General features: G+C 49.5%; 1 protein-coding gene across 4 annotated transcripts in view; it reads right to left on the bottom strand.

Annotated features, from left to right (window-relative positions):
* Positions 1–910: 910 nt before the first annotated feature.
* Positions 911–22,376, bottom strand: part of CORO2B (coronin 2B) — a 209,333-nt gene continuing 187,867 nt past the window's right edge. For all 4 annotated transcript variants that reach the window (XM_063596756.1, XM_034939015.3, XM_057299940.2 and 1 more), the window contains 9 exons: positions 17,811–17,960; positions 16,986–17,150; positions 14,651–14,767; positions 14,029–14,133; positions 13,381–13,477; positions 9,882–9,994; positions 9,458–9,548; positions 9,140–9,279; positions 911–2,872 (listed from right to left, as the gene is read on the bottom strand). In XM_063596756.1, coding sequence (XP_063452826.1) covers positions 2,741–2,872; positions 9,140–9,279; positions 9,458–9,548; positions 9,882–9,994; positions 13,381–13,477; positions 14,029–14,133; positions 14,651–14,767; positions 16,986–17,150; positions 17,811–17,960 — 1,110 coding nt within the window. In that variant the 3' untranslated portion in view covers positions 911–2,740. The remainder of the gene's footprint in view (positions 2,873–9,139; positions 9,280–9,457; positions 9,549–9,881; positions 9,995–13,380; positions 13,478–14,028; positions 14,134–14,650; positions 14,768–16,985; positions 17,151–17,810; positions 17,961–22,376) is intronic.

The following is a 22,376-nucleotide window of genomic DNA, read 5'->3' as shown; positions in this document are numbered from 1 at the left end:
CCCCTTCCCGGTGTCCTGCCCACTGTTCCTCTGCAGCCCTTTATCCTTTCCTCCTCACCCCTTTTCTAAGGCCCACACTGCTTTCTTCTGCCTCTTCTGAGTTTCCTGTGGTGTACACACTGCCGGGTGCCTGTTCACTTTGCAGCCTGACAACTCTTATTTAAGACAACCTTGGACTACTGAGAGACTGAGGATATCTAGCATCCCTGGTCTCAGAATGGGCCCCGGCCACGCTCCCAGAACAGACTCTGCCCAGCTCTGAGTCTGGCTGGGGACTGGGAACACAGACCTTCTCTGGCTCTGGCTCTTAAGACCCAGTCCCTGTGTATTTCCCCCACTACACTGGCTGAATGACCTTGAACATGTCACCACTCTGGGCCTGACTGCTTTTCTTGAAAACAGGAATAATCGGACCTACCAATTAGAGCTGCTATGAAGATCAAATGAGTCAAGTGTGTGGAATCCTGCCTGATAAACTTCAAGGCACCGTTCCAATGTAGAGCGTTGGTCTCACCCAGACCCCAACACGGGGCAGCATCTATTGAATAGTGGTAGAACAGTGGTTCTTAACCGGGAGGTGATTCTGACACCCCAGGGGACATTGGGCAATATCTGGGGACATTTTTGGTTGTCCCAATTGGATGAGGGTTGCTATGGCATCTGATTGGTGGAGCCAGGGATACTGCTAAATATCTTACAATGTACAGGGCAGCCCCCACAGCAAAGAATTATTCGCCCCAAATGTCAATAGTGCTGAGATAAATGAAGGTGTGAAATTATATCTGTAGGTACAGACGTGGGTTGTCATTCCAGAAAGGCAAAGGAGCTGTGGGTGGGGAGCTGACCATCAAGGTACCATGGTGACCAAGAACAGGAACCACTGGGGTTAAATGAGATGGCTATGCCCAGGTTTGATAAGTTGAAAACATTTTATTTCAATTCTATCCTTGGGAGGCAGCATAAATAATCACAGAAGACCACAAAGGTCAATGGGGAAGAAAAAAAAAGCTCCAGAAATGTGGGAGGAGGAGATGAGTGCTGACACTGTCTAGCTGTGGGGTACGGGGTGAGGAGGCCCTACTGTAGCTGGCTGGGAGGATGGAGGTTCGTAGAGGAAAGGCCCAGCTCACCTGGAGGGGCTTGGGTAGCCCTGGCCTCTGTGGATGGGATTTTCCGTAGGGCGGCCATGGGAAAAGCAGGTATGGAGTATAATGCATCTAGTAGATCCTAGCTAATGAAAGAAAAGAGTGGACACCTATTTCTTGATTTCCAGATCTCACCCCAAACTGTGACTCTTCTGAGAACAGTGTTTATAAACTCTTTGTGCGTAGTGGGAAATGAAAGGAGGAAAAAAGAAGGAATAAAAGAAAATGTGTACAAGATCAAATGAAATGTGGCGTCTCAGAGTTGCGTGACCTTGGGCCACTTCTCTCGGTTTCCTCATCTGCAGAAGGGAGTAGACGTGAGGCTCAATGAGATCCTATGTGTCAAAGGACTGCAGAAACCTTAAAGTGCTATACGGATGCGAGTGGCTGTGGTCATTCCACGTGCATAAGGCTGAAAGTGGCTGAGATAGCGGTGCTGAGACACACGCAGAGCATCCCTAGAAGCCATCAGACCCTGGTCTGCCTTCCCCAGGGCCAAGCTCCACCCTTCTCAGCCTCAGCTTCCAGGAGGAGGAGGCCTCATCTCAGATGGAGTCCCCTGGGGAGGGTGGTGGTGACAGCTGAGGGTGGGGACCTGAAGGATCTAGGGGCACAGAGCGTGAGGGGCCTCAACTGGGCAGTGTGGCACATCGGCACTACTGGTGCTGGGTAGACGGTAGCAGTGGCTTCCAGTTCTCATTCTCCATAGAGACTTGGGCACTGGTGAAGCCCACAAAGGGATTGGCATCTTGATGCAGCGGGAAAGGCCCTGGCCTTGGGGTCTGAACACCCAGGGTCTTGGTCATGGGCCCATTGTTGACCTGCTGGGTGACTTTATAAGTCATTTCCCCATTGCAACCCTCAGTTCTGTCATTTGTCAAATGGGGACACTAATCCCTACCCTGCCTGGCTCACAAATTGAATGGGAAAAGGGTGTGCAAGAGCTTTGAAGAGAATCATGGGGAAGGCAAGGGGTCATTATGGCCTTGGAGAGCAATCCTCTGAATTCCCTGAAGACAAGAGGGTGGTAAGGGAAGAGACAGAAAGGAGCCGGGCCGCTTGCTGTCCTCGTCGGGTGAGGCAGGCTTCCGGGGCTGCTGAGGGAAGAGGGGGTGGGACGAAAGAGGGATCACTGCAGCCTGCAGTCCAGCACTTACATTGTGGTACCTTCAGTGATGCTGAGAGCTCCAGGCGGGAGGGCTGAGATGTCCTGGCAGCCCCCTTCACAGGGGAAAAGTCCAAGTTCTAAGTCTAGCTGGGATCCCGCTTCCCCCCTTGCTTCCTGGTCCACTGAGATGGAGCCCCTGCCAACCCCAGGGAGTCTGTAGTCTTCACCCAGCTGAGGGGAAGCCTGGCTCCTGGGGTGGCAGGGAAAGGGGCTGCCGGAGGGGGGTCTCCAGAAGCTGGGGACTTTTATTAGCATGAGGTCAGGAGGTTAGAGGTTGGCTTCCAGTTCTCGAGGTGGTAGGCGGGGGTCCTCAGGCTGGCCCCCACTCCTGTCCTGGCTCTGTCTCTGGGGTCACTGGTAAGGGAGAAGTTAAGGGATGAGTAGAAACGACGGAGAGATCGGCTTAGAAAACAGCCCAGCTGGGGAGCTAACAGTTCTTGGGGCTGTTGCGCAAGTTTTTCAGTTCCAGCTGGAGCTGCCGAATGCGGATGTCCTTCTGGGCCAGCTCCTCTTTCAACCGTCGAATCTCATCCTGCTGCCGGAAGAACATTCGAAGGAGCTGGGGTGGAGGAAGAGAGGGGGCCAAGGAGGGCCCAGGAGAGAGCAGGTGAGACAAGGATTTCCCAGGTGAGTCTCCAGCTGCCTGCCGCCAGTGCCCTCACATTCCCCCAGGCCTCCCACTGCTTGATACATTTATTCTCCCCAGGTGCATTTATTGCACCTCTCCCATCTCTAGCTCAGTCCATGGCTCTTACTTTCCCTTGTGAGGTAGGCAACAAAACCTGCGTCATTAATTGATTCAGGATCACTGAAAAAGGAGTGACCAAACAGTCCAGTTTTCCAAATATCCCAAGCTTGTCCCTTTTTGGGTCCTAACTTAATGCTTTTCTTTACCATTGTATTAATAGATGTATTATTACATCTATAATAATACATAATAATAGATGTATAATAATACATAATAGATGTATTATTACATGTATTACATATATTATTACATTATTATTGCTAATTTATGTATTTATTTATTTTTGAGACAAAATCTCGCTTTGTCGCCCAGGCTGTAGTGCGGTGGCATGATTTTGGCTCACTGCAACCTCTGTCTCCTGGGTTCAAACAATTCTCCTGCCTCAGCCTCCCGAGTAGCTGGGATTACAGGCATGTGCCACCATGCCTGGATAATTTTTGTATTTTTAGTAGAGACTGGGTTTCACCATGTTGGCCAGGCTGGTCTCGAACTCCTGACCTCAAGAGATCCACCCACCTCAGCCTCCCAAAGTGCTGGGATTACAGGTGTAAGCTACCATGCCCGGCTTGTGTTGATAATTTAGAACTTTCTAAAATGCTTTGTATCCTTCTCTTCTTAAGGAGGCTCAGGATACAGAATGGAATCTAGCTTTTTCCCTACTGATGAGGAACTATGACAAGAATACCAAAGTTTGCACTGGTCAGGGATTCATGTACAGCTATCCTGGCAGATCTTCACCCCAATGACTCTCTAGCTTAACCCGCCTCCATTTCTCCTGTAAAGCATATTGACAGATGTCCACAAAACGCCGAGCCCTGGAAGGCAGCAGGCGCCTTGAGGCTCCTGCACACCTGAGTTGAATGTTACCCACAGTCAATTGTGTTTGGTCTCAAACTTTCTGGTGTGAATTACATTTGTTATTGTAATTGCATAATTTAATGAAATATAATATAAATTGATGAAATGAGCACAAAAAGAGAGTTGTTGTTTCTATAAAAACTTAATTAAATGCTTTAGAAAATCTTGATAAAGGTGATGCTAAAAAAACTGTGGCCGAATTGGGTGTGGAAGATCTAGCCCTAAAAGACTGGAGAATATTCTATATCTTGGCTGATGGTGGCTGCGTGACTGTGTGTGTTTGTCAAAACTCTTAAACCGACACACTACAGAGGATGAATTTTACCATAGGCAAATTATACCTCAATGTCTCAAAAAAAGATGAGAGAAAACATTGTAAAAACTAGGACTTTGCTTTCAGATGAACTTTAAATTATTTTTCTACCTAAAAGAAATGGAAACTGGAAATGGGAGTTAAGGTGTGATTTGTGTGAAAGACATGGCAGATTCCAACCAGGGAGGGCCTCCTTGAAGAAAAGGTCCTGGTCCTGCATCAAAATATGCTAAATGAATGTATATGTTTTATTTTTATTATTTATTTATTTGTTTGTTTTTGAGACAGAGTCTTGCTCTGTCACCCAGACTGGAGTGCAGTGGCGCGATCTTGGCTCACTGCAACCTCCGCTTCCCGGGTTCAAGGTATTCTTCTGCTTCAGCCTCTGGAGTAGCTGGGATTCAGGTGTGTGCCATCACGCCCAGCTAATTTTTGTATTTTTAGTAGAGACGGGGTTTCACCATGTTGGCCAGACTGGTCTTGAACTCCCGGCCTCAAGTGATCCACCCTCCTCAGCCTCCCAAGGTGCTGGGATTACAGGTGTGAGCCACCACCCCGGCCTACTTTTATTTTTTAGGGATAGAGTCTTGCCATGTTGCCCAGGCTGGACTCAAACTCCTGGGCTCAAGCGATCTTCCCACCTGAGCCTCCTGAGTAGCTGGGACTAGAGGGGTGCCACTGCACCTCGCATGTTTTATGTTTAAAACAAACATAAATGGTTTAAAGAAGGTATCGGCCGGGCACGGTGGCTCACGCCTGTAATCCAGTACTTTAGGAGGCCGAGGTGGGTGGATCACGAGGTCAGGAGTTCAAGATCAGCCTGGCCAAGATGGTGAAACCCCATCTCTACTAAAAATATAAAAATTAGCCAGGTGTGGTGGCAGGTGCCTGTAATCCCAGCTACTCGGGAGGCTGAAGCAAAGAATTGCTTGAACCCGGGAGGTGGAGGTTGCAGTGAGCCGAGATCATGCCACTGCACTCCAGCCTGGGAGACAAAGTGAGACTCCATCTCAAAACAAAACAAAACAAAACAACAACAACAAAAAAACCAAATGTATCTATTGGCTGGGCGCCGTGGCTCACACTTGTAAGCCCAACACTTTGGGAGGCTGAGGCAGGTGGATCACCTGAGGTCAGGAGTTCAAGACCAGCCTGGCCAACATGGTGAAACCCTGTCTCTACTAAAAATGCAAAAATTAGCCAGGCATGGTGGTAGGTACCTGTAGTCCCAGCTACTTGGGAGGCTAAGGCAGGAGAATTGCTTGAACCCGGGAGGTGGAGGTTGCAGTGAGTCAAGATTGTGCCATTGTACCCCAGCCTGGGTGACAGAGCAAGACTCTGTCTAAAAAAAAAAAAAAAAAAAGTATGTATCATTTTTATGATTCTCTCCTTTTGTTTTTGTTTTTTTGAGACAGAGTTTCACTCTTGTTGCCCAGGCTGGAGTGCAATGGTGCAATATCCGCTCACTGCAACCTCCACCTCCTGGGTTCAAGTGATTCTCCTGCCTCAGCCTCCCGAGTAGCTGGGATTACAGGCATGCGCCACCACACCTGGCTAATTTTGTATTTTTAGTAGAGACAGGGTTTCACCATGTTGGTCAGGCTGGTCTTGAACTCTTAACCTCAGGCAATCCGCCTGCCTCAGCCTCCCAAAGTGCTGGGATTATAGGCGTGAGCCACCGTGCCCAGCCATGATTGCCTCCTTTAACTAACTTAAAAAAATATTTTTTGTTAACTAACAAACCACCAGTCCCAGTTTCATCTGTTGAGAGGGATGACATGCTATTTGCCTTTGCACTAAATGACTCTACACAGTCTTGTGTCTTCCAAGTTCTCAAAATTTCTTTGCATTGTTTTTTGGTCCACTTTTGTCAAAAAAACCGCTTTAGTGAGGTGTAATTCACACACCATAAAAGTCACTCATTTTAAGCTTACAATTCAGCGATTTTTAGTAAAGTTCCTGAGTTGTACAATTGTAGGACTTTTCCCTTGCATCAAGCTGTCAGTTGTTTCCTCACACTTAGATCAATGTGTCCACCTTTGACAGCCCCACTTTCTAATTGGCTGCTTCCGAACTGCTGTGATGATTAAAACTGTGGATAAAGGGAGAGTCAGCAGGCTTTGAGAAAGCTTCTTCCCAGCAAGGAAGATGCACAACTTTGGTGTAGATTGTGGCATCTGTTTTGTCTGCTCTGAGACCCTTTAAGCTTTTCCTCCAGGTTCTCAGTTCTGATTCCATAGGCAAGTCTACAGCGAAATATTGCTTGATTTAACGACTATTCAACCCTGCCTTCTCCAGACCCAGTGCCAGAACTGAGCTCAGGCCCTTGTTATTGCCCTCCTGGGCTATCACAATGACCCCTGTGTCTCTATCTTCAAAGAGTAGAGTTCTTTTAAAAACAAGAAAATAGCTGGGCGCAGTGTCTTATGACTGTAATCCCAGCACATTGGGAGGCGAAAGTGGGAGGACTGTTTGAGCCCAGGAGTTTAAGACCAGCCTGTGCAATATAGTAAGACCCTGTCTCTACAAAAATGTTTAAAAACAAATTAGTTGGGTATGGTGGTACACGCCGCCAGTTCCAGCTACTCAGAAGTCTAAGGTGGGATTATTGCTTGAGCCTCGGAGATTGAGGTTATAGTGAGCTATGATCGTGCCACAGCACTGCAGTCTGGGAGACAGGGCAGGACTCTGTCTCTAAAACATAAATAAGTAAATACAAGAAAACACTTAAAAATTTTTTAAATGAAAAATGTTATATATCTATATTAATAGAAAGTATAGCACCATGAACCCTCAAGTACCCATCACTCAGCTTTAGTCTCTGCCTCCTGGGTTCAAGTGATTCTCCTGCCTCAGCCACTTGAGCAGCTGGGATTACAGGCGCGCACCACCACGCCTGGCTAATTTTTGTATTTTTAGTAGAGACAGGGTTTCACCATGTTGACCAGGCTGGTCTCAAACTCCTGACCTCAGGTGATCCACCTGCCTTGGCCTCTCAACGTGCTGGGATTACAGGCATGAGCTACGGCGCCCAGCCCGTATGACCATTCTTACTTCGCCTCTACTGCCACCCACCTCCACTGCACCACTTTCCTCAGGGGTTATTTTAAAGCAAATCCCATTTATCACATCATTTCATCTAGCCCTGAATATCCCTCTACAATGGCATACAAGCATATTTTATGGCAATTATCAAGTTACCTGCCAATCTCCCCCTTAAGACTGTGAGGTCCCAGAGGTCAAGAAGGGTCTTATTTTTATTAATAATAGTGATAGCGGGCCAGGTGTGGTGGCTCACATCTGTAATCCCAGCACGTTGGGAGGCCGAGGCAGGTGGATCACCTAAGGTCAGGAGTTCAAGACCAGCCTGGCAAACATGGTGAAACCCTGTCTCTACCAAAAATACAAAAATTAGCTGGGTGTGGTGGTGCACACCTGTAATCCCAGCTACTTGGGAGGCTAGGGCAGGACAATCGCTTGAACCTGCATAGGTTGCAGTGAGCTGAGATTGTGCCACTGAGCTCCAGGCTGGGCAACAGAGTGGGACTCTGTCTCAAAACAAAAAATAGTGATAGCATAAGTTGGTGGTATAGACTGTCTAGTTTAAGATGGCTCCCATTTTATCCCCTCTCCTCAAGCATGGGCTGGCCCTAATAGCTTGCTTCAAATGAACAGAATAGGGCAGAAGTGGTGGGATACCATTTCCAAGATTAGGTGACAGAAAGACTGTAGCTTCCATCTTGGGTGCCCTCTCTTGCTCTTCTGCTCACATACCCTGTTGTGAGCTGCCTTATGGAGGAGTCCACATGGCAGGGACCTGAGGGAAGCTCTGGCCAACAGCCCAAGGAGAAACTGAGGCCCTCACTCCAATAGCCCCTGAGGACATGAGTCCTAGCAGCAACCACATGAGTGAACTTGGAAGTTGAGCCTTCAGATGTGATTCCAGCCCCAGTGGACAGTGTAACTGTACCCTCATGAGAGACCTTCAGCCACGGGCATGCAAAGAAACTGTGAGCTAATAAGCATTTGTGGGTTTAGGCCATTAAGTTCTAGGGTAATTTGTTACACAGCAGTAGATAGCTAATACAGGTGACCTTTTTCTCTGAGCACTTAATATGAGCCAGGAAGAGTGCTAGACACTTATGAATTATCTCTTTAATGCTCACAGCTTTCCATATCCCTATTTTACCACAAGGAAATGGACTTATAAAGGTCAGTAGACTTGCTCAGTCACAGCCAGGAAATGGCAGAGCCAGGATTCAAATGCAGGTGGGGTCATGCAGCCATCTCCATTTCAGTTGTATCAGGCCTTATGTCTGGCACACAGTAGGCATCCTGTGAATCCCAGCTGAGCTAAACCATGTTGGCATCAGGGAATGGGGGTGTGGGCTGGAAGGAAATACCGCTGGGGGACATGGACAAGGCCCAGCCGAGCTGCCCCAAAAGAGCTTGCTCCCATTCCAAGTGGTACAGAGAGCACCTTCATAAACACCCAGTCTCTTCCACAAAGACTGGAAGCGTCAGACTCCAGCACTGCTGCAACGCCAGCGAGGGAGGCAGGGCTGTGATACACGAGGCCGGGCTTGCCCCTGTTAGTCAGGAATTTATAACTCCTGGAACTCCAAATGACAGCAACGTTCTGAAACGGGTTCATGAGGAGATGCATAACTGTGGGTTAGTGAATTTGAGGTGTGGGGGTGGTGTGGGGAACCGATATCTCCAGACATCCCAGCTTCTATTTATTGGGGTCAGAAGCATCAGAAGCCAATATCAGGCTACTTATGGCATTTGTCACAGAAAGAAAAATGTCTCAGAATGGAACTGGCTTAAAGGCCTGAAGCCCATAATTGAAATGTAAAGGTCTTGCTCTTCCAGGGCCTGTGGAGGTAATAACTTACATTCCTTACCTCATTCTCTGTCCTGGGTGGGACATTTTCTAATAAATCTATTCCGTTGACCACAACACTCTTCTTTTCTTTGATGGGAGCCTTAAATACCATTTTTGAGGACTTCTTATAGCCTTCTTTCAAAGACATCAGCACGGGATCTAAAGAAGGCAAGGGAAATGCTCTCACTGACGATCCCATGGACTGTCAGGTGATGGTCCAGCAGGCTGGGTGGGAGGGAAGTTCAAACAGGGGGACAGACAGGGAGAACTGAGGTGAGCTGCGCTGAAGGCAAAGGCTGCAGCCGCCTATGCTCTGTGGAGCCCCCCGCTGTGGTACCTCGGTTGATGCCTCCCAGCCATTCATCCGGGGTCAGTGCTGGCTCCGTGCCTGGTGTCATTGGGTAAATGTCTTCCTGGTAGGAATCTGACTACAGTGGGAGGAGCAGAAGAGAGGACACATGGGGGGCTGCTGGGAAAACCCCTACTCTTCAGTCAGACTCTTCTTACTGATCTCCAGTCACGCTACCTGCTCTCCTGCCTCTATGCCTTTGTACTGTGTCTCCCTCCTGGAACTACCTGACTGCACTCATGAGCAAACCCAACTGTCCCCATCTGAGAATGCCCCTCACCCCAAATTAGGTTTGAAGACCCCAGTCCACAGCACATCTCTCACCTGGGTTTCTCCAGGGTCATGGTCAGTGGTGAGCAGGCTAAGAGGCGATGCAGGCCCCCCTCCTGGAGCCCAGCCCAGCCCCACTTACCCTCCGGGGCACGATCATGGAGATGGGCTCAATCAGGCCCTTGAGAGTCACCAGCTTGTAGAAGCGGAACACCTCGCAGGCTGACACATCCAGCCCGTGCTTGGGCATGACCCCTGTAACAGGCACACATGTGGCTCCATGGGGTCCCAGAAACTGCATCTCAGTGACATCACCCCATGATGTTCTGGGCCAGGGGAAAGGCTGAGGAATGTACTTAGGTTTGGAGGCAACGGCCCATGCAGAGGGCAGGGGGTGGACCGGGGCACCTTCAATCAGTCTCTGTCTCTGGGTGGTCACTTCTCAAGCTCCTTGGGCCAGACCTGCCTCACCACAGTGCATGCTTTAGAATTGGACCCTTTAGAATTGGAAGAAACTGCAGAAACATTTGAATCTAGCCCACTCCTTTTCTAGATGAGGGTCCAGAGAGGGTCAGAGGGCAAGGGGTTACCCAAGGTCACAGAGCACAGCAGGGGCAGGGCCACAGAGCCCATTACCCTCTGAAATGAACAGTCATCCCTAAGCCTCCTGTGTCTCCAGTCCTGAGAGAGAAAGGAGGGAGAGGCCATTCCCCATACACCCTAGAGGTCTGGACGCAGCCTAAGATTGCTGTTCTGTTCTATGTCTCCTAGAACCAACAATGTGTGCACATGTTTCCTGTGTGGGTTCACTTACCACATGTCCCTAACAGCTGCCTCTGCTGAACATCTATCATGGGGATGAGGGGCAGTGTGGTGCTAGGAGCACAGCTCTATCTAGGGGTGGACCAACGGGGTTTGAATCCTCACTCTGCCCCCTTTCCATCTAGGAGTCCTTTGGCAAGTCACAACTCTCTGAGCTTCCAGTTCCTTGGCTGGTTCGAGGAGGACAACAATGGCCCTACCTGAGGTGATCAGCAGAATATGTTCCAAGATACTCATTAACTGCCTGGCACCGTGACGAGCACAGACCACATTCATTTCTTTCCCTGTATTGTGAATATGAGTTAAGGCTCTGCCTCTCCTCCTCTGGGCTGGAAGCCTGCTCTTTCACATAAAGGAATTCCAGGAGCTGGAGGTAAGGGGTGAAATGGTTTCCCAAATGGGATTAAGAGCCAGCAGATTCGGTCTGAGTTCTTCTTCTGCTACTTAGCAGATAAGACCTGCCTCAGGTGAGTTGCTTAACTTTTGTGAGTCTACAAGTGCCTACATCACAGCAAATGCTCAATAGTGGTCACAGGTGAGGAGGATGAGGATGAGGATGAAGTGAGTCATTCTGAGTCCTTCCTGCTTCTTTCCTCTCCACCCCTCCATATCCGATACCTTAGCAAGTCCTGCTGACATTACTTTCTAAACATCTGGATTCATCCTGTTCTCCCCGTCTTCCTTCTCCCCACCTATTATTCTCTCTTGCCTAAAAGTCTGCAACTTCTTCCTAACTGGTTTCCCTGTCTTCCTCCTGCCCCTCCCAAATCCATTCTCTCTACTGAAGCCAGAGAAATCTTTTTTTTTTTTTTTTTTTTTGACAGAGTCTGGCTCTGTTGCCCAGGTTGGAGTGCAGTGGTGTGATCTTAGCTCACCGCAACCTCTGCCTCCCAGGTTCAAGCGATTCTCCTGCCTTAGCCTCCCAAGTAGCTGGGATTACAGGGGTGTATCACCACACCCAGGTACTTTCTGTATTTTTGGTGACAGGGTTTAGAGACAGGGTTTCACCATATTGGCCAGACTGGTCTCGAACTCCTGACCTCAGGTGATCCACCTGCCTCGGCCTCCCAAACTGCTAGGATTACAGGCTTGAGCCACCACACCTGGCTGCCAGAGCAATCTTAACTAACATTTCAGATCCCATCATGTTGTCTCATGTCCCACTCAAGAAAAAGAACCCTCCCCATAATGATTTCCTTATCAAATGCAAACTCCTTTCCCAGGCTAATGCATCCCACGGATTCAGCCCCTGCCCCCTTCTCCGACGGTCTCCTAACATCCTCCCCCCATCTCCTGCTACATCACAGAGTCTACACCACGCTTAGCCACACTGTCCTCCCTTCTGCTCCTAGAACATGCCAGGCTCATTCTGGCCACAGAGCCTTTGCACTAACCATTCCCCCTGCTGGGACTGCTCTTTCTCCTTCCCATCTTTCAGAGCTCAACTTAAAATATCATCATCACAGAGAGGCCTTCCCTGACCACCGGGGTGAAGTAGCCCCCAGTCACTTTCTGTTCTAGCACACCATTTGACTCTCTGCCTAGAACTCATTCCCATCCAATATTTTTCTTATTTGTTTATTGCCTGTCTCCTGCTCAGTGGAATGTGATCTCCATGAGAGTAAGGCCATGTTCTGTTTTATTTGCCACTGGACTTCGTGCAGGGTCTGGTACACAGTTGGAGATCAATAACTGTTTGTTGAACAACTATGTGAAGGAGCAGGAGGAGTCAAGTGCTCTGCCAGGTGCCTTGCACATATGGTCTCTAAGCCTTACATTAGCCATTCAAGGAAGGTTTGATTATCTGCATTTTACAGATGAGGAAACTGAGACTTAGAGGGATTAAGTGCACAGCTGAGCCAGAATGTAAACCCAGGTCTGACTCCAAAGTCCAGGCTGATTTTTATACTATTTGATGCAGGAGTGACAGTGAAGGAGGTGGGGATGACAGAGTTGGGGAAGAGTAAAGTTGATGGAATGGTGATTAGGACTTTGGACATCTTTTGGTTTCCATTTTGCTGTTGGTCACTGGAGTGGGCTCTCAGGCCCTTTCAGCCCCGATGTTCCTGAAGCTGGCCCTCAGGCCCTGTCCATAATACCAGACCCACAGGGAAAGCAAGCTAGACTCAAACTCCAAAGAGGATCACCCGCAGAGGTGGGAACGGGAGGTCCCTGAAAATGGGTGTTTCATTGGGTGATTTGGACCCGAAATATAGAATTGCTGAATCATATGCATTACCAGGTTAGTTGAAAGGAAGGAAAATTGGTTGTAAGACTTTTAGTGGTGGGAGAATGTGGGGTCTCACTCACTACACCCTGTCAATCCCAGAGCCCTCTCTGGGTTTCTGCCTGAGAGCCTAGGGAGCTTGGGGCTGCAGTCACGGGAACACCTGGAACTTCTTCCTGCCCTATCAGGCAGACAGAGCTGCTGCTGGGATCTGGGAGTCACGGCTTCCTAGAGGCTCAGGAAGGGACTTGTGCCTAGACCCCACTCTGACCTCTAGTTACTGGACCACTTCCCACCATCATCATAGCCACTGTGGGCTTCAGGCTCCCCATCTGCGATCAGGAGTGCAGACGCAGAGCACATGCTGGCAAGCTGCTGCTGATGGTGGATGTGAGCACAGTGGGGTGACAGCACCGGTCCAGTGGGCAGTGACAGCTGCAGCAGGGCCAGCTCTTGCAGGTTCTGTTCCAACTTGCCCATGTGCTATGGCCTTCTGAGTCTGATTTTCCATTTAAGGGAGGGGGTGACCCATGGGCCAGATGTCCTCCCATGCCATGAGCACACCAGCTGTGGCAGCCTCGGGGCCCCTTACCTAGGCCTTTCTGCGGGGCTGGGGAGCGGAACTCCATGAGGTAACTCAGGTAGGGCTTCTCAGTGCTGATCTCGTAGTACCGGATGTTTCCATCACCCTGGGGTCAGGAGAGATGGAGTTGAGGAAGGTGGCAGGTAGGGAGGGCAGAGCAGGGCCTGGTCCCAGGAGCCAGCTGAAGACAGCTCTCCCCTGTGCCTCATGGGCAGTTAAAAAAACCAAGGAAACCTGGCTTCTAGGCTCCTAGTGGGTGCACCACAGGGGACTCACTGCGGGTGGAGACGTGGAGGTGGATGGGCTGATGTGAGTGTGTGTGTGTAGACAGCCTTTCTGACAAACAAGGCTGTATTCATCAAGGATCTCCTGGCGGGTATCTCAAATTCCATCATTCATCACTGACTACACTGCAGGCTCTGATCTTTATTCCAATGTAAAAGCCCGCTCCAGCTCACCTTTGAAGGAATTCTTGGTAGCAGACATTTGAGTAAGAATGGGTGTCAGACTTGAGGGCAGGTGTGGATGGGAAAGGTGAGGCCCAGGAACTTGGAAGGTTAGGCTGGCTACTCTCCAGGGGGTGGGGCAGGTGCAGGGGTGCATTGAGGGTAGGGCTCTCCCACAGGCTGCCCCGGGCCCTCCCCCACCTCCTACTACCTTTCCAGCCAGGTAGAGCATGTGGGTGTCAGCATCATAGAAGGGGAACAGGAGGCCAGAGAGCCCATCAATTTCCTCTTCGATCAGGGGCATGGAGAGGTCCTCCTGAGGGAGAAGAGCTGGTCTCAGCCTCTCTGCAGGCAGGATGGCATGCCCCTCCCCAAATCCCAGGAAAGCCTCTTAGGATGGCAACTACTTTATGTTAAGACCTCCCCTAGATGTTAAAAAGCCCGTCCTATGGGTGGTGGCAAGACTGACTTTCTTGTCACGAAAAGCAGCCAGGGGCAGTGGAAAGGGTCTTACAAACAGGAGGCAAGGGACTTGTTCTCATTGTCCCCAAACCTGCTACTTGCTATGTGTCCCCAGGTAAGTCTCTCGATCTCTCTGGAGCTCAGCCCCCACTCTGGAAAAAGAGGGTGAACATCTTGCAGGTGTGGCCGACATTGTTCCTTGAAGCCTCTGTACCCAAGCTCGGCCTCTGGGGGTCTCTGTCTGATTTCTCCACTGGGAATGCTATGAGAAGCTGGTGTGCGGGCCCAGGCTCCTGACTTTCTGAGGAAGTGACCTCCGAGGCAATGATGCTTCCTTTAGCCCAAACCCAGCAGGCCTCCCCGTGGCTGACCTGGTCCCAGAGGGCAATCTGTCTTGTGTTCCACCTGGAGACCCCTGTCGTGAGGAGCCGCTTCATGTTCCCCAGGAACACCACCCGGTTCACTCTGTGGTTTTTGCAGTTGGCCTCCTGGTAGGAACAGAGGGAGGTGGTGAGCCAGGGTCCCCAACATGTAGGTTCTGCAGTGGCATGAATGGTGGTCCCGAAAAGATACACCCATGTCCTCAGCCCTGGCCCCTGCAATTATTTCCTTATTTGGAAAAGGGTCCTTGCAGATGTGGTTAAGCTAAGGATTTGGAGATGAGATTACCCTGGATTATCCAGGTGGATCCTGGATGCCATCATGAGTGTCCTTGTGGGAGAGAGGTAAGATTACAGAGACACACAGGGGAGAAGGTGTGTGACCCTGGAGGCAGAGACTGGAGTGATGTGGCCACCAGCCACGGGAGCCGGCAACCCCCAGAAGAGGCAAGGAATGGGTTTTCTCCTAGAGCATCTGTAGGGAGTACAGTCCTGCTGACACCTTGATGTGAGACATCTGGCCTCTGGAATGGTGAGAGAATACATTTCTGTTGTTTTCAGCCACCTAGTTTGTGGGCATTTGTTACAGCAGCCACGGGACACTGTTCTAAGCACTGTGCAGCAATGGCTCCACAGATGCCTTCTCTGCCATTTCCCAGAGAATGTGGGGAACAGGGAGCGAGAGGGGAGCCAACGTCCACCAAGTCCAGTTGGGGGCTACACCACTTCAGGAGCTCTCACCAGGGGCATTGCTTTTCATCCCCATAACAATATCTATCGGAAGAAATCATTATCCCCATTTTGAGGGTGAGGAAACTGAGGCTCAGGAGGACAAGAGACTCATGCCCATCACTGCTTCACAGCTTGCCTCATCAGGGAGTGCTTCCTTAACTGAGCTGTCTTGGGCCTCCTTTCCTGCCCACTGGCTCGTGACACTTGATTTCCTCCTAACACAGAACAGTCCTCGGCATCAGGTAAGTTGGCAGCAAGTCAGAAAAGAGGCCAATGGGGCAGTGCACATATTCAGGCTGGCATCACACACTCTGAACTCTAGTTCTAGCTCCGCCAAAAAAGTGTAGCCCAAGAGAAGACCTTCACCTTCCCTGGGCTCATGGCCCCATTTGGGAATTGGAGGTGGGGGTTCTCTGTTCATAAACATTCTTTCTGTTTGGCATGGGCTCTGGGTTTGAATCCTAGCTCCTCCTGGAACTGTGAGATTCAAGTCTCCCAACTTCGCTAAGGTTCAGTGTTCTCATGTATCAAATGAGAGGAGTAACAGCACCCAGCGGAGAGGGTTGTCCTGAGGATTAAATGAGATGATGTGCAGAGCCCCGGGCACAGTGCAGGCCACACAGTGAGCTCTTAGCAGATGTCAGTTAACACTAATCATGCTAAGCAACTCTCATTATTCTTATTTGTAGTGGTACAGGTTGAGTAGCCCTTATCTGAAGTGCTTGGGCCCAGAAGTGTTTCAGATTTTGGATTGTTTCAGATGTCAGAATATTCACATTATACCTACTAGTTGAGCTTCCCACATCCCCAAATCCAAAATCTGAAATGTTCCAATGAGCATTTCCTTTGGGTGTTATGTCAGTGCTCAAAAAGTTTTGGATTTGGAGTCTTTTGGATTTTGGATTTTTGGATTTGGGATGCTCAACCTATAGTACTAGAAAACTTTCTGGTCTTGTAATATTGGACTATTCCAAGGTAAACACACCCAGATCAAGCATTAATCCCTTCTTGTGTAGAAGGCAAACCTCAGATATCATCCATATTTTCCATTCCATCTCTCCCCATGACCAGCACACAGCAGGTGCTCAAAAAATGGTAATTGCTTACTTCCAAATGGCACTTAACCCCTTCCTCAAACCCAAGACCCAGGAGATTCAAAGACCAAAAGTGGAGCTAAGTTCACCGTCAACCTTGGCACCCTAGCCATTTCCCTCAGGCTCATCCTGTCAAGTGGCTGGGCAGTGAGTCCAGTGTCTCCTCCTCCTGTGCCTGTGGTGGACTTGGTTAACACCTGGGGATGTATGCACTGAAGGGTGTCACCAGTTCAGCCCCCAGAGCAAGCCAGAAGAATCCTGTCTGGAGATAGGGGGTGCAGTGGGGACAGGAAAGGGTATGAGGTCCCTCCCCACCCAGAACAAGGCAGGGTTCCTATGAGCTGAGAAGGGCTCAGGAGAGAGAAAGGTTGTTCAACAGAGGTGCAGTGAGATGCACTGGAGAAGGGGGCTGGCACAGCCTTTTTTTTCCAGGCCTGCTGAAAGCTGAGCCCCAGCCCTCAATACCTTCCCCTTCAATCTCAAAAAATGTAGGGTTCCACCTGCAGAACACGGCCAGAGCGGGGCTCAATCACACGCAGCTTCTTGTCCTTGCACGTGGTGGTGAGCAGGCTGCCGTCCGTGTTGAAGGACATGCAGAGGATCACATCCGTGTGGCAGTCAATCATCTTCACCGGCTCACCCACATCCAGGTTCCAGATGAGGACCTGCGAGGGCAGATGCATGGGAGGCAGGGTCAGTGGCTGCTAGGGTCCTGGGGTGTTTGTCCCCAGTCCACACTTGACTGCCCTGGGAGAAGCGCCCCATGCAGGGCCTGGGGTGTGCTGGGGTGCAGGAGGGGGTCATTGAGTTCTGTATGGAAAGGCTGATACATCCCTGGCACACAAATCCATCAATATCCTTGGTCAGATCCCAGCACCAGCCTGGGCTCAGTTTATGGAAGAGCAAGAAGGATACATGTTCCTTGTCAGGTCCCATGTGGTCAGCCCACCTTTTTTTGAGGATGTGCCTGGGGCTCGGGGCTGAGGCTCCACTTTTTGCCCTCCAGCAGCTTTGGTTACCCCTTTTGCCACCTCTTGGTTAAGAAGTGGCCAGGCAAAGGGTGTGGGCATGGAAGGGGCATTCTCCTCCAATCAACCACCAGAGAAGGCAGAAAAGATGCCTCCGGCCTCTGTGGACCCCAGGAATGACAGGGTGCACAGGAGTTGCTCAGTTGCGTGTAGTGAATGAATGAATGAATGAATAAGCAAATGAACAGATGAGGCCATATTTGTTGCTTAGGAAGCAACAGTGCTTCCTACGGGTACCCAAAAGGCCCCTTTCTCTTCCCCAATCCCTCTCCACCCAGCTGCCTGCCCACTGCATACCTTGTAGTCGTAGCCAGCGCTGAACAGGATGTTGTTGGTGGTGGGGTGCCACTCGACCAGCCCCACACGCCGGCTGTGCCCGTGCAGCTCCAGGAGCGCCTCCGTCATGTTCCGCTTCAGCCCGCCCTCGGGGATCTCCCAGATCCGCACCTGCAGAGGGAGATGAGGGTCCAGGCTGGGTGGACACGGCCAAGAGGGCCCTTGATGAGAGGTGCCCCTTTCCTCGGACACCAGGCTTTCTGAGATCTGCCTGATGAGCCACCTCCTGGCTTGAGGCGATGGGCAAAGCTCGACTGAGGCCTGCTGGGAGGTCTCAGGGTGTGGCTGGAGAGGAAGGAGACCATCTCTCTGCCTGTGGGAGGTTTTCTCTGCAGACCTAAGAACTGTTATTACTGGCATGTTGCTACTGCTGTGGCCTAGCCCGGATAAGAAGAACATGCATGAGCCCCTTTTAGCAAATGTTGTGTTAAAAAGCCTATCCTTGCTTCACATGCCACATCCTTCTAGGAGACTCTGCCTTCCTGCTACTCTGCTCAGCCCCACTTTGGCTGTTTGGACCACAGGGCCTTATCCCCGACTGTGTCCCCCACCCAGGATGGACCCCTGGGCAGGGGGAACTGCATCTGGGAGGCTGAGGGGCCCCAGGTCTCTCCTGAGAGATGGTGGACTTGAAGGCAGAGACTGATCAGATGTTGGGGCCTGAGCTGGAAGGATGGGCAGAGCCTGGATAGAGCTGCTATTTTCAGTCTTGTGGATACTGATAAAGAAGCAGAAAAAGATGATCTGCAGAGAGGAGGATGGGACATGCAGAGAGAAGCAGAGAGGAGACCACGTGGCCCCAGACAGGGAGAGACTGAGCAGTTTCTCTGCAGTCTTGGAATCACCCCCCTAATTATTTACATCAGCCCTGGTGGGCTTCTGTCACTCAAAGCAAACCTCCTCTGTATAGCTTCAACTATTTAATCAATAAGGTAGGTGGTAGGTGGGGGGAACATCCCTGCCCTGTTTCACCTACTGGTAGAATGAAAAGACACAATGGTATAACAGTTTATAAACTGCAAAGTGCTCTAAAGGCCTAAGGAATTATAATTGTTATTATTATCATTAATATTATTCATTACAGTCTAACTGGTTGGAAAGAGCACATGTGACTATAATTTAGGACACTTTAAAAAAACAAAAAAAGAAAAAGAATCTTTCAGCCTGAGCAACACAGCGAGACCGTGTCTCTACCAAAGAAACAAAAATTAGCCGGGTGTAGTGGCGCACGCTTATAGTCCCAGCTACTCGGGAGGCTGAGATGGGAGGATCGCTTGAGGCCAGGCACGGAGGTTACAGTGTGCTGAGACCCACTGCACTCCTGCCTGGGCAACACAGCAAGACTCTGTCTAAAAAAAAAAAAAAAAAAAAAAAAACACGAAAAAAATCTTTTCGAAAATCTGAACTCCACCCTTGCTAGTAAGGAGAAAAACAGGAAAAACAGCTTTGAGATACCATTTATAATCTGCTAAAATAGCCAACCAAAAAAAAAAAAATAAAAAGAGCCAGTGTTGGCAAGGTAATACTAGAAGTTATAGATTGAATGGATGTTGGTAGTATTATAAATCAGAGTAACTCTTTTGGAAGCAATTTGGCAATCTTTAGTAGGACCCATAAAGACGTTTATATTACACTCTTTGACCCAGTAACTTCACTCTTAAAATACAATATAAGCAAAAAATCTCCATGCATGAAGATGTTCACTGCAACATCATTTATATGGATAATGTAGAAGCAGTGTAAGTGATCAACATTAAAGGAACAATGTAATACATTATATCAATATGTAATACTAGTCAATTGATTATAATTCCAAAGGCTATGAATAAATGCAGAAAGCATGTTAAAGAAAGTCAAGTCCAGGTGAGGTGGCTCATGCCTGCAATCCTAGCATTTTGGGAAGCCAAGGCAGGAGGATCACGTGAGCCCAGGAGTTCAAGACCAGACTGGGTAACATAGTGAGACTCCGCCTCTACAAAAAATTGAAAAAATTAGCCAGGTGTTGTGGCATGCACCTGTAGTCCCAACTATTCAGGAGGCTGAGGTGGGAGGATCCCTTAAGCCCAGGAGTTCAAGGCTGCAGTGAGCTATGAATGTACCACTGCACTCTATCCTGGGCAACAGAGCGAGACTCTGTCTCAGAAAAATAAAAAAAAAGGAAGAAAGCCAAAGGCAGGGCCAGGCACGGTGGCTCACGCCTGTAATCCCAGCACTTTGGGAGGCCGAGGTGGGCGGATCACGACGTCAGGAGATCGAGACCATCCTGGCTAACACGGAGAAACCCATCTCTACTAAAAAAATACAAAAAAATTAGCCAGGCGTAGTGGCAGGCACCTGTAGTCCCAGCCACTTGGGCTGCTGAGGCAGGAGAATGGTGTGAGCCTGGGAGGCGGAGCTTGCAGTGAGCCGAGATCGCGTCACTGCACTCCAGCCTGGGTGACAGAGCAAGACTCCATCTCAAAAAAAAAAAAAAAAAAGAAGAAGAAAAAAAGAAAGCCAAAGGCAGACCAGAAGTCCTGGGAGCAAGGCTAGGAACTGGGGTGCCCCTCAGGGAATTCCTTAGACAAATTTTCCTTCTTGGTGCCTCCTCCTCATACTATAAGAATGAGCATTTCCCTCATGTGTGTTCCCCCCACAGAGCCAGCTCCTGTGGCTGTTGACTGGGAGGTTTCAAGGTAAGAAAGGCAAGTTCTGTCAAGGGTTTGGGGTCACCCTTGGGTGCACCATTCTCAGTTTCAGTAAATCCATTTCAAAAGCCCACTTGCGAAAAACTTTATAATTTGGGGAGAGTTTGAAATATTTTCCCATCCCCATTGTCATCCCCTTTGGTGGCTCCAACCCTCTAGTAAAGTCCAAGACTCCCATACAGTCCTGTGAGATGGTGGGAGGGGGGGAATTGGGGGAGGGAGTGATGTATAGGGGGCCCAGAATACCCCAATGCTCTTTCCTCAACAACCCCTGCACCAGGGCGTTCAGGGATGAAGACTGGTCTGGAAGTGACTGAGAGGGTGCAGGGGGAACAAGCTGGCGAGTACATAACTCAGTAGTCACCAGCAAAACACATTCCTTCTGTCCCCAAATGTACTGTAGAAAGGTGACCCTGAAGCTGGGAGACTAATGCTTGGGCTAGACACCCACCTATTGCAGACACAGACACACAGACACACACACTTCTTTCTTTTTACCCAGAAGGGATACTATTACACATGTTCTTTTTCAACTTGCTTTTCTCACATAGCAGATCCTGGGCATCTTTCCACACCACTCCATGAATATCTACCTTATCTTTTTAAGTGGCCAGAGAGGCATCTGTTGTATGACCGTTCCATGATGAATATAATCGACCTCTATTAATTGACATCTAAGTTCTGTTCACTTTTTTCCATGATCACAATTTATTCTATGACAAACATGCTCGTAATCCAAGTTTGTGCAGTGGTGTGGATATTCTTGTAGGAAAATGGCTAGAAGTGTTTCATATTTTTTATAGCTACTGTAAAATTGTCCCCAAAAACTGTCCTAGTTTTTAACCCACAGAGTCTGAGACTGCTTCATTATGCCTCTAAAACTATACCTTTAAAAAACTGGATTTTTACCCATCTGATAGGTCAAAAATGCCACCTGTTGTTTGGATTTGTGTTCCTTCCATTCTTAGAAATACCGAGGACAGGCGTGGTAGCTCACATCTGTAATCCTAGCACTTTAAGCCTAGGCGGCAGCTGGGCGTGGTGGCACACGCCTGTAATCCCAGCTACTCAAGAGGCTGAGGCAGGAGAATCACTGGAACCTGGGAGGTGGAGCTTGCAGTGAGCCGAGATTGTGCCACTGCACTCCAGCCTGGGCGACAGAGCGAGTCTCTGTCTCAAAAATAAGAAGCCTAGGTGGGAGGATTGCTTGAGCCCAGGAGTTCAAGACCAACCTGGGCAACACAGTGAGACCCCCATCTTTACAAAAAAGGAAAAAATTAGCTGGATGTGGTGCCATGCTCCTGTAGTCCCAGGTACTGGGAAGGCTAAGGCAGGGGAAGATCGCTTGAGCCCAGGAAGACGAGGCTGCAGTGAACTATGATCACACCACTACACTTTAGTGTGGGTGACAGAGTGAGACCCTGTCTCTAAAAAAAAAGAAAAAAAAATACCAGGCATCTTTTCTCATGTCTACCGGCTACCCTTGTCTGCACTTGAGTAGGAAGCTCTAAAGCTTGCAGACTCAAAGGGAAGAGATATTTGGGGGCAGAGGATTCTGTCTAGGGATGTCTCATACTGTATCTTGGTGCATAAGCATTGACTGAGGTAGAATAGTTGCCCCTGGCCATCAAGAAAGATCTTTGAAGCCAAAAGTTGAGCCTCATTAACTCCACTAACACCTCCCGAGGGCCTCCTATGAGCCAGTGGGGTGTGGTGTTGAACTTGCCCATGCCTGCTCTTGAGTAGCACTAAGTGGTGCATGCAGACGGAGAGCCTGTGGGGGCACAGAGCTGTTGGAAAGCTTGAACCCAGCTGTTAGGGGGACCAGGGTGGAAGGGCC

Source organism: Pan paniscus, chromosome 16 (assembly GCF_029289425.2).
Source record: "Pan paniscus chromosome 16, NHGRI_mPanPan1-v2.0_pri, whole genome shotgun sequence".
Lineage (NCBI taxonomy): Eukaryota > Metazoa > Chordata > Mammalia > Primates > Hominidae > Pan > Pan paniscus.
Note: the sequence above shows the minus strand (reverse complement) of the source record. Positions and strands in the feature narration are given on the sequence as shown.